The sequence below is a fragment of the Ascochyta rabiei genome, chromosome 20 (genome assembly GCF_004011695.2).
Source record: "Ascochyta rabiei chromosome 20, complete sequence".
In the NCBI taxonomy this organism is placed as follows: Eukaryota; Fungi; Ascomycota; class Dothideomycetes; order Pleosporales; family Didymellaceae; genus Ascochyta; species Ascochyta rabiei.
The window spans coordinates 1,177,519-1,193,338 of NC_082424.1; the positions used below are offsets into that span (position 1 = coordinate 1,177,519).

The 15,820-nt window shown below is 55.9% G+C and overlaps 7 protein-coding genes across 7 annotated transcripts, besides 10 other annotated features; 4 read left to right on the plus strand and 3 right to left on the minus strand.

Annotated features, from left to right (window-relative positions):
- Positions 1-1,842: 1,842 nt before the first annotated feature.
- Positions 1,843-3,235, plus strand: EKO05_0010826 (uncharacterized protein; the record flags this gene model as incomplete). Its single annotated transcript, XM_038943671.2, has 2 exons — positions 1,843-2,174; positions 2,221-3,235. The coding sequence occupies 2 exons, from the start codon at positions 1,843-1,845 to the stop codon at positions 3,233-3,235; spliced, it is 1,347 nt and encodes a 448-aa protein (XP_038793765.2).
- Positions 3,236-3,794: 559 nt separating this feature from the next.
- Positions 3,795-4,202, minus strand: EKO05_0010827 (uncharacterized protein; the record flags this gene model as incomplete). Its single annotated transcript, XM_038943638.2, has 1 exon — positions 3,795-4,202. One exon carries the CDS (start codon positions 4,200-4,202, stop codon positions 3,795-3,797), a length of 408 nt encoding a protein of 135 aa, XP_038793766.2.
- Positions 4,203-4,609: 407 nt separating this feature from the next.
- EKO05_0010828 (uncharacterized protein) lies at positions 4,610-4,903 on the minus strand (the record flags this gene model as incomplete). Its single annotated transcript, XM_059637854.1, has 1 exon — positions 4,610-4,903. One exon carries the CDS (start codon positions 4,901-4,903, stop codon positions 4,610-4,612), a length of 294 nt encoding a protein of 97 aa, XP_059493837.1.
- A 265-nt stretch (positions 4,904-5,168) lies between these two features.
- Positions 5,169-5,210: a tandem repeat.
- A 367-nt stretch (positions 5,211-5,577) lies between these two features.
- EKO05_0010829 (uncharacterized protein) lies at positions 5,578-6,651 on the plus strand (the record flags this gene model as incomplete). The annotated part of the gene is made up of 3 exons (XM_038943644.2): positions 5,578-5,590; positions 5,785-6,087; positions 6,341-6,651. 3 exons carry the CDS (start codon positions 5,578-5,580, stop codon positions 6,649-6,651), a joined length of 627 nt encoding a protein of 208 aa, XP_038793767.2.
- Positions 5,683-5,705: a tandem repeat.
- Positions 6,589-6,641: a tandem repeat.
- Positions 6,652-7,609: 958 nt separating the features above from the next.
- EKO05_0010830 (uncharacterized protein) lies at positions 7,610-8,899 on the plus strand (the record flags this gene model as incomplete). Its single annotated transcript, XM_059637855.1, has 1 exon — positions 7,610-8,899. The coding sequence occupies one exon, from the start codon at positions 7,610-7,612 to the stop codon at positions 8,897-8,899; it is 1,290 nt and encodes a 429-aa protein (XP_059493838.1).
- Positions 7,821-7,897: a tandem repeat.
- Positions 8,209-8,295: a tandem repeat.
- Positions 8,612-8,667: a tandem repeat.
- A 179-nt stretch (positions 8,900-9,078) lies between the features above and the next one.
- EKO05_0010831 (uncharacterized protein) lies at positions 9,079-10,375 on the plus strand (the record flags this gene model as incomplete). Its single annotated transcript, XM_038943657.2, has 2 exons — positions 9,079-9,109; positions 9,159-10,375. 2 exons carry the CDS (start codon positions 9,079-9,081, stop codon positions 10,373-10,375), a joined length of 1,248 nt encoding a protein of 415 aa, XP_038793768.2.
- Positions 10,376-10,899: 524 nt separating this feature from the next.
- EKO05_0010832 (Protein S-acyltransferase) lies at positions 10,900-14,809 on the minus strand (the record flags this gene model as incomplete). Its single annotated transcript, XM_038943528.1, has 4 exons — positions 10,900-12,310; positions 12,355-13,193; positions 13,245-13,639; positions 13,687-14,809. 4 exons carry the CDS (start codon positions 14,807-14,809, stop codon positions 10,900-10,902), a joined length of 3,768 nt encoding a protein of 1,255 aa, XP_038793769.1.
- Positions 10,906-10,945: a tandem repeat.
- Positions 12,714-12,750: a tandem repeat.
- Positions 14,549-14,610: a tandem repeat.
- A 235-nt stretch (positions 14,810-15,044) lies between the features above and the next one.
- Positions 15,045-15,082: a tandem repeat.
- Positions 15,083-15,820: the final 738 nt, after the last annotated feature.

Sequence of the window (15,820 nt, forward strand, 5' to 3'; positions counted from 1 at the left end):
GCTTTTAGTGCATCAAACGATGCTTGGATAGGGCCAATTCCTCCGGCCAAAGTATTGACGACGTTTGAACTTTCTTCCGCAGTCAAATCTGCGCTCTCGTCCGCGATATAGGTAGCTTTCAGTATGGTGACATCAAGCTTTGCCTCAGCTTTCACAACAGCGAGAGCTTGAGGCAGAAGAGCAAGCAAAGAGTCGTCGAAGTTGTTGACAGCTGAGGTCAGCCCAGTGACAGCCGTGTTGAGATTGTTTATGGTGGTGAGAAGCTGGGTATTCTAGTCAATGATCTTCGAGAACCTTTGTCGACGCAACATATCCTTCAAGCATTTTTCCACATGAATTTGCGATACAACTGCCCCGAGGTCTTAAAGAATATCACGACCGTCTACCAATCACAATGCTGGCGGAGCTATCTGTATAGTCAGCATCGCTGGTCTAATTTAGGAGCCTTATTCTTTCAGGTTCAATCTGAGACTTGATCGTATTTGTGAAATGTCCGACTTTCCTGCAAGCTACCTGTAATGTACGACAGAGATCAGTTGCGGGGCCCCGCCTTTCACAGGCACCGGCCTCGGCATCAACTTAAGTTCGAGGACACACGCCTCTCTACCGCTCTTGCGTCATACTGTGGGATTAGCAATCAATTTTACTAGATTGATGCAAGTTGTAGCATGGTCCCGTCCGGCCGGATAAATTTGTGAACGCGCGCTTCCAGGTTACACACGTGACATGGTTCTGTACAAAGGCGCAGTGTGTTGGCCGTTCAAGACAGCTCTGTTGAGACGTCTGATCTGTAGGAAACACTCAAAGCGATTCGAAGTTTGAGATAGAAATAATGTCGTTGAGTGCAATGAAATGTTCGAATACTGTAGAAGAACTGGCAAACCACTAACTCTTCATGTATTGTGACTATGAGGGCGGGTAGATGGTCGCAAAAGAATGAGCTCACATCTTGAATGTCATTTGTGAGATGATGCAAGACAACGACCCAATCAGCGCTAGCGTCGGGAACCTTTTTTTAATGCCCGTGGCTGCGCCTCCATCTCTCGCTCACTGACAGCATCTCCAACATTCCTAAACATGCACATGCCTCATTAGAAACAGTGTGCATACTTTTGGAAAATTTCCTGCAAATTCCAGCAGAATGTACCCTCAGTCAACAAAAATCGTGGGGCTGAAAAGCTGCAAATAGCACGCATCGTAAGGGCGCCCTTCCTGATGCGACGAAAATAGACACCACCGCGAATCACATTCGGCTGTCAAAAAAAGCGGACACGTCTTTACCAGCATACGAAAGCCGCACGTGCAGTACCTTTTCCACCTTCTTGAACTTCTGCGTCAAGTGTGCTTCGTTGTCAAATTTGGCCTCCATTCGTGACGATACTAGCATGTCCTACCATCGACGTTGTATCGACAGCAGCCATGAAAGACCTTCAACTACGAGAAACGAACTCTCCAAACAGCCGAGCGACCATCATGAGCGTCGTTTCGTGGGTGCTTCTTGCACTTGTCATCTCCACGTTGATCGCCCGTTTTGCGGTGAAATTCTCGAGAAGAACAAACAAAAAGCTATTCGCGCCAGATGATATTTTCCTGTTGCTAGCAGCTGCAAGCTTTCCCGGTCATCTTATAGCCCCTAATTACTAATTCATGTAAGGTCTTTAGCTTTGGCCAGACTGTGGCAGTATCAATCCAGTGGAAAGACGCAAGCGGCCAGCAACTCCCAAACACGTCGCTTGGTAACGGTGCGATATATCAAAAGGTTGCTCCGACTATTTCCTTCGGACTTATCAATGTTGACTATAAAAGACTGCTTACGTGTCGAGCATTATGTTCATTGCCAACATGGGCTGCGCAAAGATATCCATCAGCCTTTTGATCCGGAAGCTGTTTACCGGACGCCTCTTCGAGTACACATCGATTATTCTAGCGCTCTTCACCTCCGGATGGACGATTAGCGGGATCCTCGTCACTGCTTTCCAGTGCCGGTTGCCGAACCCCTGGGACATCTTGAAGAGGGATCACTGCATCGACATCGCAGCCTTTGGCAACTTCCTTGCATCGATCAACATAGCGACGGAGGTTCTTCTTGTTCTGGTCCCGCTCGCTGTCTGGACAAGAGGCACCTCGGTCGGAAACCGACTCTACGTGTCCGCCACATTCTTCTCGCGGCTGAGGTCAGTGACAAGCTCCATACTCTCTGATCAATACTGAAGAAACCAGCATCATTGCAGCAGTAAGCGCACAGCTCTACTATTTCAACGCATCCACCTCCTCCTCCCCAACACCCGATAGCTGGAACACCACACTCTGCATGCAAATCGCCCAGACCCTCTCCGTCGCAAGCGCATGCCTACCAGGACTGCACCCCCTGGTGGCAAAAGACATGAGCTGCACGGCATCATCCCTCTACGCACAAACAGACCCCGCAAAGCGCTGGGACGTGAAGAAATTCGGCTCCCTATCATCCCACTCCTCGCACCCGAGCACAGATCCCTCCGCCGCATTCGAGCCCGTAACGTCGCCCTATTGCCGCCCCCTCGCAACCCACGGTCTCGTCCGTTCACCGCCTAGCTGCGACGCCTACTTTTCCCCGTTGGTTTTCGCAAGCACCACCCCAGCCGCGCCAAACAATGTTTTTAACCGCCTAGTAGGCGCCTCCGACGCACCCTCCACCTCACCATTCATCGACCAAGATCCCCTAGGCATCCCCAACAACGCCCACCAGCTCGGATACCTACCGTCGACCCCGGACTGGGAAGAAGACGAAGAATCTGGAACAACGAGACCCCAGCGACGCCCGAGTTCGGATTATGTGTTCTATAGATCGAAAGTCATCTCTGTGGCTGAGGGGGGTTACTGGGGGCTGGGGAGGAGGGGAGGCGGTTCGTGCCGCCGTTACCCTCGCCGCGGATGGGGAGAGGGGCAAGGACTTTCTAGGGAGGGATTTGTTTGGGGTCTGCTTAGTGTTGGTGCACGATGGTGGAGGTGGTGCTGTATGTACATGATTTTCATGATGAAACAACAACACACGGCTTCTGACGAGTGCACTTTCACCTGTATTAAATACCTCAACATTAGCATTGATTTCTCCTCCATCACGATAACCCCCAACATCTCTATAGTCTCTACGATGCGCAACAACGCCTCCAGCCCTCCAGACACCACGACCCACAGCCCCCCAATACACCCAGTCATCCCGAGCACGAAAGCAGACAACATAACGGTTAATAATTAAGAGGGGGTGGTGGTGAGGGGGGTAAAAAGAAAACGGGAAAGGAAGCGGGAAAGGGAATGGGGGAAGCAAAGGAGAAGGGAAATGCAGGGCCGCCGGTCAGTTTGTTTGAGCACCCTTTTCATCCTTTCTGGTTGGCAGGGTGCACTGGGTGGTTGGACTAGGAAAGAGTGTAAGGGATGCATTACAAAGCTGCGTAGATGTGTATGATACGTGGCTAGAATTATGGATATCATGACGCTCTCCTGCGGAGTCTTGCTGCAATCTTCCCCGTTGGTCTTGCAGTCCCGAAAGCAGACTTGTGCCAGACAGGATCGAACTTTCTCGCTGCGTGTATGTCGAGTATCTCGATTTCGAACTCTTCGATGAACACGGCTAGCATCACCATGCCGATGTTCCGCGCCCAGAATCTCCCGGGACAGTGGTGCGCTCCGCCGCCAAAGGAGGTCCAGTTGCCGATCAGGCCGGCATCGCTGAAGCGCTCTTTCTCAGTGTCTCTGTTTATAAGGAACCGCTCGGGCCAGAAGCAATCGAGAGGGGTTTGAACAAGCGAGGGCCGCACTTAAGCCCACCCCGGCGTGTACTGTCCAATGTATTTAGTTGGCATGATAATAGTTGTGCCCTGCGGGACGACATACTTGTCATCAAGCGCAAATATAGGGACTACGACGCGAGGGGCGGGGATGGTGATGCCGTACTTTCTCAAGGTTTCGGCATAAAGAGATTGCAAGAAGGGCGTGCCGCTTAAATAAGAGGAGTCATGCTGCTGGGAGACCAGGTCGCGGGCGGCTCTGAGCTCGCTGATAACGCGCCCTTGAAGAGTCGGACAGCAGGGAGTCTCATAGCAGAGCCAGAATGACACAGGAACAAGGATACTGGTGCTAGCGTAAAGGATGCCGAGGGTTTGGGCGGCGCGTGCTTCAAGATCGTGGCCGGGGAGGGTGGGATACATTCTTTCGCGCTCTTGCATGAGTACTGACCCGCCAACAGGGTGCCATTCGTTGTTAAAGGCTTTCTGCTCGTTCAAGGAGTCAAGAATTTGACTCAAGGCCCGAAGATGCTTAAGTAGGCGGTCTCTTGTAGCGTAGGCTTTGGCATTCAAAATTTGGGCAACCCTAGGAGGAAGAGGTCTGTACTTTCAATAAAGAACCACATATCAGCAGCGAAGGTAGGATAATTTTCGACGATATCAGATCCCAGCAGGATTTCCATGATAGTGCGAGTGGCCTGCGTCTCAAAGAAGGCATACAGATCTGGGATGTCTGTCCACTCGCCGCCGACTGCAGGCGCACAAGCGTTAATGATGTTGCGTTTCAGAGTGTCAAACATTCTCTTGTCTAGAGCAGGCAGTGCTAAGTCTGTACAGAGCTGCCGTACTTAGACCATCTGGTCATAGTCCACGGTACTCTCTAGACACTTGTAGTAGTTGACGGCGGCGTGCGGGCTGCTCATCAACTGGTGCATCATCTCCTCGTGGACATACGGGTTGGGATCGCATTCAGTTGCGGAACGCAGCATGTGCTTGACATGCTTTGGATGGAGCAGGATGAGGATCTTGTTTCGTGCGCCGTCGATGAAGAAGGGGGTTTCGCCTCTATATTTGTTCCTGGAAGCGTCAACATGACTGCCGAGAGGATAGAGGCATGTCGCCGGTCTGAAGCATACAGGCATTTGGCGACAAAGCCCTTAGCGCTCTAGGCCATGTTAAGAGCATAACGAAGCCCTGGGATCCAGTGTGGCAGTGTTGGGGGCGCAATGCCAGCGGCTCGGCCGTTCTTGATTGTAGTGAAACGGTACTCCGAAATGAACCTTGTGCAGAGGCAGATTGCGATGACGGCAAGGACAACTTGGATGAGCACGCTCTGATGGAGGACGATTGAGACGAGAGAGGTGGTGGCCGTTGTCGCTGCTACGAAGGCCATCTTTCCATTGAATCGTTGCAGTATTGCAGTATTACAGTGTTGCAGTGTTGCAGTGTCTTGATGCACGCGAATCAAGTCGCCAGCCTCCTTTCTGGTGCTGCGAGTGACAGGCGGCAGCCTATTTCGGCAGCGGGAAGCCTTGCCTGCTCGGGCGTGGTCGTGGTTTGTCGATGGACCGTGGACGTGGGCCGTGCGAGAAATAAGCTCGAGCGGGCCTTGATACATGTGGGGCTGCCCTTGATTGGCCCGTGTCAGCAGGTCGAGAACACGCGCAGGAGCTCCCTCGACAACGCTCGTCTTCACTCCACACGACCTGACACGACGCTTTCCAGCAGAATCGGTCTTGTTGTGCAAACAGCTGCCGCCTCTCCACTTGTCCTTGACACACATTCACGCTACTCGAAAGCATCACTAACCGCCATCATGCCTGGAGTTCGTAAGTAGCCGCCTGCTCGTCTGGAGTCCGTTTTCAAGACACCACACTACGAAACAACACTGCAAAAGCTTTGTCTACACTTGAACCAGGCCTTTTTTTTTTTTTTTTTTTTTTTCCATGTGATCCTGTCCTCCCGAAACCTCCTTCAAACGTGGTTCCCCACACGCAATATCCAACTGACATGCCATCAACAGCACCGGACGCCATGGACCAGGTGAAGAAGGCCTTCAAGGGCCTCTTCAGCAAGAAGAAGGCCAAGAAGGAGGAGCCCACGCCGACTGCTGCTACCGAACAGCCCTCGGCCAGCGACTCGAAGCCGAGCGAAACGACACCCGCAGCGCCAGCACCAGCCACGGCTCCTGAGCCCGCCCAGAGCGAGGCTGCCCCGGCATCGACGGGCACCGCGCCCGCTGCTCAGCCCGCAGCGGCGCCAGCACCGAGCGAGCCCAACAGGGACGAGGCCGCGGCCTTGGCTGAGGTCAAGCAGGCCACGCAGAGTACGTCACCATCTCTTTCTCCCTCAGACGCGCGAACACGGCGACGAGGACTGCTGGGATGGGTCCAGGCGGCGGCAGAAGGTTGCGCTCAACAGTGGCCGCGACGGTCCTCTCTGAGCAGCCTTGCGCCCACCTCCACCAGTAACCGTCCACGTCGACCGCTTTTTCTTTTCCTCTCTCGTCCTGTCGACATCGTCAGCGACTTTACTGTTCCTTCCAAGATATCCATAGACTGACGACATGTCTTCTCCAGCCCCTGAGCCTGCTGGTGCCGTTGCCCCTGCTCCCCCGACGGCTGTCTCTGCGCAGACGCCCGCCACCGACGCCCCCGTCGACACCGAGGCGAGCCCCACTGCTCCCGCACCTGCCTCGCAGCCCCCTGCGCCGGCGCCTTCAGCCGACCTGCCCGCCATCCCCGCGACCAAGCCTGCGCCTGGCATGTCTGCTACGAGCGGCCCTTTGGATGAGCCTGACTTTGCCGTTGAGCCCAAGGCCGAGGCCGCCCCTGCCCCTGCCACGGCTGCGGCGTCTGCCACCAGTGCACCGGCGCCTGCGGACAAGTAAACACTACACTTTGTCTAGAGGTGGAGCTGATTGTGGCTCTCCCGTCGTTTGTTTGTTCCTCTGTTTGCCCGTCCACGTGTTTTGCTGTCCGATTTCACTAATAAATACTATACCCCAATAACACGTCAGCGCGAGTTGTGCAGTCAGTCCAGGGAGCAGCAGTGTGTGTTGAAGTAGTCAATCCAAGTTGTTATGAGCTTCTTTTGTTGAAGTAGTCATCCGCACATTGTGCTGTTCTGTTTTTGAAATAACTAATCCAACTATTGTGCTGTTTTTTTGTTGAATTAGTCGATCTAAACATTGTGCTATTCTTTTGTTAAGCCAGTCAAATCAAGATGTTGTGCTGTTCTTTCGTTGGAGTATATAGTTGTACCACTATACTATTTTCTTCTTACAGTAATTAATGTAAACGTTATAACCTTCTTTTATTACAGTAGTTATCTAAGTATTATGCTGTTCTGTTGTTGAAGTAATCGTACTACTAGATTATTTCTTTCTTGGAGTATATACTCTTACTACGATACTGTTTCTTTCTTAGAGTAATTAATGTAAACGTTAAAACGTTCTCTTATTACAGTAGTTATCTAAGTATTATGCTGTTCTGTTATTGAAATAATTATACTACTATATTATTTCTTTCTTAGAGTATAACCTCTTACTACCATGCTGTTTCTTTCTTAGAGTAATTAATGTAAACTTTAAAAGATTCTTTTATTAAAGTAGTTATCCAAACATTGTGCTGTTCTGTTGTTGAACTAATTGTACTAATATATTATTTCTTTCTTACAGCATATACTCTTACCACTATTCTGTTTCTTTCTTAGAGTAATTAATGTAAACGTTAAAAGGTTCTTTTATTACGGTAGTCATCCAAACATTGTGCTGTTCTGTCGTGCTGCGACGGTTGGGGAGTGCAAGAGGAACGCGTTAGACGCGACTGATTGTTGTTGGAGCATTGATGTCATGGCTCCTGGATCGCCGCGGGGCAACAGACGTCAACGACAGCCCCACGCCAACATTGAACATTTGTTTGGAAGCGAGCGTTCGACTCTTTGCACGCCCACCATCGCCCTCGACGCACTCGCAAGATCCGTCCACAGCTTCCGAGCCGAGAGATCCACTTGCTGCAGCACCCGCCACCGCCATGCAGCGCACCAGAAACGTGGGCTACGACGACGACGACCTCTACGATGACGACGACGACTACTACGAGGAAGACGAGGCCGAGGCCATGACGGCAGACGACAAGGAGCAGATGCGCACCAGCACCGCCAGCGCGCGCGAGGCCCTGGGGAGCGCGGGGTCCACCATCAGCGACGCCCAGATCCAGGAGGCGCTGTGGCACTACTACTACGACGTCGGCAAGAGCGTGAGCTACCTGAAGAACAAGTTCGCTGCGCTGCCCACGGCGCCCAAGCCAGACGCACAGCCCAAGAAGGACAAGCCTGCCTCGCGCTTCGACCAGGCTGCGAGTGCGGCTGGAGAGAAGGCGCCTGTCCCTGCCGGTAAGCAATCTCTTGACCTGTACAGCTGCGTCGAGTCAGCCTACCCCGTTGCGCCACAGCCACCTAGTGCTATGCCACAGCCACCTATCACGATGCCACTGCCACCTACCACGATGCCACTGCCACCTAGTGCCATGCCGTCAATTATGCATGACTTCTTCGCCGACGCTCCCTGGGCCAACATCCCCGCCCACAGACGCGGCGTCATCACCGTCGACCAACCATGCTTCCGCGGTGGTCTGCTCGGTGGCTCGTCGAAGCTGGCCGCGCTCGCAGCCAAGCGCAGGAAGGAGCGAGAAGAAGCCCAGGCGGCCTCCAACGCCAACGCCGAGACAGACGCTGCCGTCGCCATGCTCGACAAGCTCACGGTCAAGAGCAGAGACGCCACAACAGCCGCAGCAGCTGACCGTCCCTCGCGCATCGCAAAGTACACGGCTCGAAAACGCTCTCCGTCTCCCAAGCCTGAAGCCCCAGTCGTAGACACAGCGCCCGAGCCGGAAGCACCCAAGCCAGCCATCGAGGTCGAGCACCCGGCGCAGCGAGCCACAGCCTCCATGTTCGCATCCACTCTTTGTGGCGCCTCTCACCCATCACAACCCCCACAGACCCTGCACCAAGACTACCCAGCGCCTTACAGCCACTACAAAGACTACCAAAATGCAAGACCGTTCGAGGGCCCCAGTCCTGACGACATCGTACGAGCGGCGCAGGCGAGCAAAGGCGCAGGCACGGGGCGGCGTTGACTTGGCACGCACTTGAAGCGCGCTTTCTAAGAAATACAGGCACCACACCCAAGAAGAAGAAACCAGCGGCCGCCGCCAACGGAGACCGACTCGCCGATTCGGTCGAGAAGCTGGCCGTCGACGAGCCCAAGGTGAAGAGCAAAAACCTGAACGTCCTCGACGAACTACAAAAGAGCGGCATGAAGCGGATGGCCAACTTTGTAGTCGTTGGTACGTCACTGACGCTCCTTTCACTAGCGCCGCGAGTTAACGCCAGCAGGCCACGTCGACCACGGCAAGAGTACGCTCATGGGCCGCCTGTTGTACGACCTCAAGGTCATCGACCAGCGATCAATTGACAAGCTGCGCAAAGAGGCCGAGACAATAGGGAAGTCGTCGTTTGCGCTGGCGTGGGTCATGGACGAGACGAGCGAGGAGCGCAGCCGCGGTGTCACCGTGGACATTGCGACGAACTACTTCGAGACCGACACATCGCGCTTCACCATCCTGGACGCTCCCGGCCACAAGGACTTCATCCCGAACATGATCTCGGGCTCTTCGCAAGCAGACTTTCCCGTGCTGGTCATCGACTCGAGCACCAACAGCTTCGAAGCGGGCTTGAAGGGGCAGACAAAAGAGCACATCCTCATCGCGCGAAGTATGGGCATGCAGCACATCATCGTTGCCGTCAACAAAATGGACACCGTGGCGTGGTCCAAAGGGCGCTTCGACGAGATAACGAAGAAGATGACGGCCTTCCTGACGGAAGCCAGCTTTGCCGAGAAGCGCATCACCTTCATCCCGCTGGCCGGTCTCACAGGCGAGAACGTCGTCAACAAGATCGAGAACCCGGCTGCCGACTGGTATACGGGCGAGACGCTCCTGGAAGCGCTCGAGCGCATCGAGCTGCCCCAGCGCCAGCTCGAGAAGCCGCTCCGTCTTTCCGTGGCTGATGTGTTCCGCGGCGACATGCGCTCTCCCCTCAGCATATCCGGCCGCATCGACGCAGGCACTCTCCAGGTCGGCGACGTCATCCTCGCACTGCCCGCCAACGAAACAGCAACCATCAAATCCATCGAAGTCCAGGACGCCCCGGTCGACTGGGCCGTCGCAGGCCAGATCCCGACTCTCCACCTCACCGACATCGACCCCGTGCACCTGCGCCAGGGCGACATGGTGTGCTCGCCGCGAGCGCCCGTCAAGCTCGTCAAAGCCTTCACCTCGAAGCTGCTGGCATTTGAGCACGTCCTGCCCATGCCCGTCGAAGTCTTCCGCAGCACGCTCAACAGCCCCGGCAGCATCCGCGTGCTGAGCGCCAAGCTGAACAAGTTCACGGGCGAGGTGACCAAGAAGAAGCCGCGCATCGTCAAGCCCGGCGAAGTCGCGCGTGTTGTTGTGCAGCTGGAGCGCGAGCTGCCGATCGAAGAGGGCATGCGCGTTGTTGTGCGCGAGCGCGGGCGGACGGTTGGCGCCGGGCTGATGGAGAATGTTGCCTGACCGTTGACCATCCTGACCTGACGGTCTAAATTAGAAATTGAAGCTCCTTGAATTCCCGCCTCTCGCTTCGCCTCCATGTGATAGTGTCACAGCCAAAAAGGTGGTATTTTTTTACGCACACTTACTTGCCTTCTAAGCTACGTTATACAGGCCTATTCTCTGCCGCAACAGATAGCAATCCCATGCATGTGCAATCTCCCTACTACAACACAACCTTGTACCCTTCAATCCGCGGCCTTTTGATGTTTGTCGAGGGCCTTGTTGCGTCTTGAAGGTCTACTTTGTAGTGCTTTGCAAGGCAAAAAAAGGAGGGGGGAGCTAGTAAGATTAAAGAGAGGGGACATGGTATCATTACGTAGTTATACTTTGATCTGTGCAGAAGTAGAGAATACGTTTAGTGTAAGCTAAAAGGTGTTTTGTCTGTGCGCTAGAGAGTATGTGGATACGTGTGCTCTTATACGCTTATGCACATCAACACCTGTGCGCGCCTCTTCCGGTCACCAGCTGAGTCTGCGGATGCTTCGTCACCGCCCAGACCCGGCACCGGATCCAGATCCAGACCCAGACCCATCGAACCCCCTATCCAGCTTCTTCAGCGCCTCGGCCTCGCCGGAGCGCGGCAGTGCTGTCTTGGAGGGGAGCTCGCGCATCACCTGCTGCACCAGGTCTTCCAGGGCCTTGGGGTCGCGCGACTCTGCCGTCGACGTGGTTTGCTGACCGGCCATGTGCCCGCTGGGTAGGGGCGCGGGGGTGTTTTGGGTTCCTGCGGACTGATGCCCTGCGGTCGTGCTGCTTGCAGGCACAGGAGACGCCTGGCTTGTTGTGCTTTGGCTCGCTTCGCTCGCTACCTGCCGCTTCCTCAGCATGACCTGTCCTTTGCCATCCATGTACGTTTCGTATCCCTGCTGATCCAGCACTTCATCTGGGACTTTGACGCTAACGCCGACAGGAACGCCCCTCGCGCCGGCCTTCTCGACCTTGTCTCGCATCAGCCGCTCCTGCAGACTCTGCTCGACGGGCGTGACGGGTTTGGCGCCGTCGCGCAGCTGATCGTAACGCTCAAGTGCGCGGATGCGGTCCTGATTGTCTCGGTTTCCCTCCATAAGGAAGCGCAGACACATGATGGCGTGCTCGCGGATGTACGGGTTGTGCTCGTCGTAGGAGCAGCAGTTCAGCACGGCTTCGATGCCGCCGAGGGGCCGGATCTGGTTTTGTACCAGTGTGTTCTTCCATACAAGAGATGACAGGACGAGCACGGCGAGTTTCTTCAGGTTGCGCCATTCGAAGTCGGAGGGCTCGTCGGCGGCTTCGTCCATGTAGGGACGGGGTGAGGGCGAGGAAGGCGGTGGGATGTAGGATTCCGTGTGCGAGGGCGCGGGGTCGTAGGGCCGCTCGACGGCTACGGGGGGTGGTTGTTGAGATGCGGTATCGGTCTCTGCTGGAGCGGGAGGGGGTACGGGCGGGGGTGCAGGTGCGGGTGTGGAGTGGCGGAGAGGAGGGACGTTGAGTTGGCCCTTGGGGATCGCAGCATCCAGCTCCTTCAACAATGTGACGAGCTCATTCGCAATCTCCCAGTTCGACAGCATCCTCTTCCACGTCTCGTGCTCGGTGAGGATGGCGAAGAACTCGAGATACTGGTACACGCCCTCGTACATGCGCTCCATGTCCCATAGATTTAGGGGGAAGTCCTCGGGCTGCGCATGGCCGGCGCGGATCTGTCCCTGGAGGAAGATGAGCGCGCACGTCTGGGGGATGATGTGTCGACGGAACTCGGTGAGGAGGAAGTTGACCATATGTACATCGCCCTGGTCGACTTGCGGCGGCGCTGACTTGGCGATGCCCTTGGCTGGCTGTGCGCGTGCTTGTCTTGCACGGAATATGTTGGTCAGCAGCTTCATGATGACAGCTTGCGCGGGAGAGATGATATCCTTGGATCTGTGGACGTTAGCACGAGCTTGAGATACAAGTGGTCAACCTACTCTGACTCTCGGAACGCGTGGTAGGCGAAGGGCAGCAGCTGGTTGGCGAGGATAGCCTCCATGATCTTGACCATGAAGCGGAAGTAGAGCTCTTCCTCCCGCAGGTCCCAGGCCGCGACGAAGATCAAGAGCTCTCTCAGCAGATTCCGTCCGTTGTCCTGGGCGAGGAGCAGGTGGCAGCGCACCCCGTGCATGCTGCGCACACTGCTGAAGACGGTGGGGTCCGAGTGGTATCCTGGCTGCCCTTCTGATGGCTCCACGATACCTGCCATGATGATCATGGGCAGCACCTCGATCTCGGTCGGGCCCAGGATCAGCGGCACGTCGGTGAGCAGGCCCCGCCCCTCGTCGCCGGGAATGTCGTCGTAGTCGTCGTCGTTGTCGTCGTCGTCTTCGGGCGGCGGAGAGGTGGGAGAGGCTACATGGCTGATTAGCCCAGGACGGTCGGGGTCTGGCTCCAGACGCTTCAACAGGTCGTCCTTGCCATTTTGCAGGATCTCGGCACCGAAGGATGGCGGGTAGGTTACACGGAAATCGATCTCACCTGCCGGGGGCGACCGCTTGATGCTGGGGTCGAGCAGCGAGTCATCGGTTGCGGGCCTGGCGGGCTGCGAGGCCTCGACCGGGGCGGCTTCCTGGTCGTTGGATCCGTCAGGGTACACGGCGATGGAGGAGCGCATCCTGTCGACTTCGACTTGGAGCTGGTTGATGCTTTTGGCGAGCGCCTGGACGCTCTCCTCATTCTTTGCGTGCTGGTCCACGACCTTTTTGTAGGTGCTGGACTGCGTGATCTGATCGCGGTATCTCGCGACGACATCGGCGTAGAGCATGTTCCATTTCTGAACGAGTTAGCTGGGTGATGGTGGCACGGCGCGGGACGGCGCACTCACGTTCTTCTCCTCCTCGCCCATGGTCTGCCACCGTCTCCGGCACTCTGCAGCGATCTCGTTGGCGCCAGCCTTGTCGCCATGCTGCATCAGCGCCTTCTTGACCTCGTTGCCCGTCTCGCCAATATACAGCAGAAACGGCGACGAGGCAGGCTGCTGAGGGATCTTGAAGGTGTCGAGGCTTCTTGCTGGCTGGTGGTCGGGAGGCGGTTCTTGCTCGTGTGGCGCGTTCTGGTCGGGGTTGAACTCGTCCATTTTGTACTTCATGTCGGCGAAGTTGGGCAGCTCGTTGTCGAGGTGGCTGTCGAACAGCTCGATCCACAGCATCAGCTTGCGCTGCTCGTTCCTCGCGATGAGGTTGTTGAGGAACTGCAGGCAGGTGATCAGCAGCTTTTTGTCTATGTTTGTGTCAGTGCGCTTCCTCGAGTGTTGATGCTGCACTTACAGGCGTTGATGACGCCCTGCCACTTGTCTTCGTCCTGCGTGCCTGCTTCGCCGTCGTAGCCGCGCGCGGTGACTCGCACACACACATTGACCAGGTTGAAGATGTCCTTGTCGAACAGGCGTTCGGCGCTCAGATTCTGCACGCGCTCGCCGTGGACCAGCACATTGCGGGCGATGCACACGAGTTGATTCAGCTTCTCGAGATCCCTCAGCAGATTCGGCGAGTAGCCGGCAATCAGCGGCCCAGACAGGCCCTCGTACTCGGGCGCGGCAGGGTCTGGCTGGGCAAAGCAGCGCTTCTCGAGCGAGGGTATGGCGGCCTTCAGCACGCCGGCGAGATCGTCCCAGAACTCCCACGACAGCCCGAGTTCCTCCCTCAGCTCGATGCGCTTCCGCGAGTCCTCGAGCGTCTTCTTGACCACGTCCCGCTCCAGCATGCGCAGTGTTTCGTCGCGCACGTACCCTGGGCTGCGGAAGTGGACCGTGTACGGGGCGAGGGCGAGGCGCAGTCTTGTGAGGTAGGGGCGCGCCTGGATCGTGTCTGCATCGTAGTCGGAGTCGGCGACGCTTTCCGCCTCTCCGCGGTCCTCATGCTCGCGGTCTTGGTGTTGGCGGTCCATGGCGCTGCGCGACGACGAGCGGTTCCACGCGTCCCACAGGCGCGTCTCGGCGAAGAGGGAGCGGTACACCCACACACGAATGGGCGCAGGCGAGCGCAGGATGCGGAAGATGTTGTTGGCGGCCAGCTTCTCCGCAATGTCGTGGTACTGCGCCAGCGCGACGGGGGCGAAGGCGAGGTCGTTGCGGCCGATTGAGTGTGCAAGATGGTCCGTCGGGGGTGCAAGATTTTCTTTCGAGTGTGTGTCGTCGTAGTCGTCGTCGTTGTCGTCGTTGTCGTCGTCGTCGTCGTCGTCGTCGTCGTCGTTAATTGAGTGCGTGATGTTGTCAATTGAGTGCGTGTCGCCGTCGTCGTCGTTAATCGAGTGCGTGTCGCCGTCCAACGAATGCGAGTCGTCAATCTCTTCACTATCGCGCTCCAGTGTGCGCGCTTCTCCACTCGCAGTGTCAGGCGCACGCGGCGTCGAATCGGAGTGAGAGGACATGACGCTCGCAGTCGCAGACATTTTTGCTCGGCCTCGGGCGCGGCGGGCGTCATGGGTGCCCCGCCCCCGCTGTGCTAAGCTAAGTATGCCAGGTGCCTGTTACCTAGCAAGCAAGCAGGCTAGTGCTATCGATAACCGTTCATCGCCGCAGACACCTTCGATACTACACCACGCTCCCATGACTACACTACACCGCGCTGCTGATGTGGGTGGCAGTCATCGTTGGACTCGTATTGACTTAAATATTCATCGCCTCCACAAAGAACAGCAGCACACGGCACACGACACCACACAAGGAGCAAATTACCTCCCTGATCAAGTGCAATCGACCGCAAAAAGAATGTACGCTGCGATGAAGTAGCAATCGCGAAAGGCCACAAGCAAGCCAGCCACGTCAGAGTGCTTCGTTGGTGTTTCTTCTCGGACCCATGTAATGTGGGATTCGACACATAAGATACGTGTCCCCCACAGGCATGAATGGTTCCTGGTCTTCTTCACTTCATCTATCATCTAACCTACCTGCTCACCCACCGCATCTACCCCGCGTCTACACTGCACCTGCACCGCTTACACACGAGTCTGTCGTTTCTGACTTTCTCCTTCTTATCGCAAGGAGCCAGCCGATGAGGGCGTTGGGCGGGTGGAATTTATGTGGATTGGTTGCTCCAAGGAGGTGGCAGAGTTTTTGTACCTCGAGCTAGTTCTCGGTCTAACCCGTTACGTACTGACGTGCTGACGCACTGAAGCATCACCGCACTACCAACACCATCCCATCAATGCCGTCGAGAGATACTCAAAACACAATGGCCCTTGGCTCCACCTGTCCGGTGAACGGCCACAGGGTTCCTGCAGCCTGAGCACACATAATCGAACACACACCCACTCCTCGTTTTAGCTGCTCAGACTGAAGAGTATCCTTGGTAGACAGTGCTTTTTGTTATCGTCGAGTTCAAACGATACCTCCGGAAACTCCCACCAGATTCTCACCTTGACAGTGAGCTTGAGGCCAGCAATCAGTATGCGACGATGGAG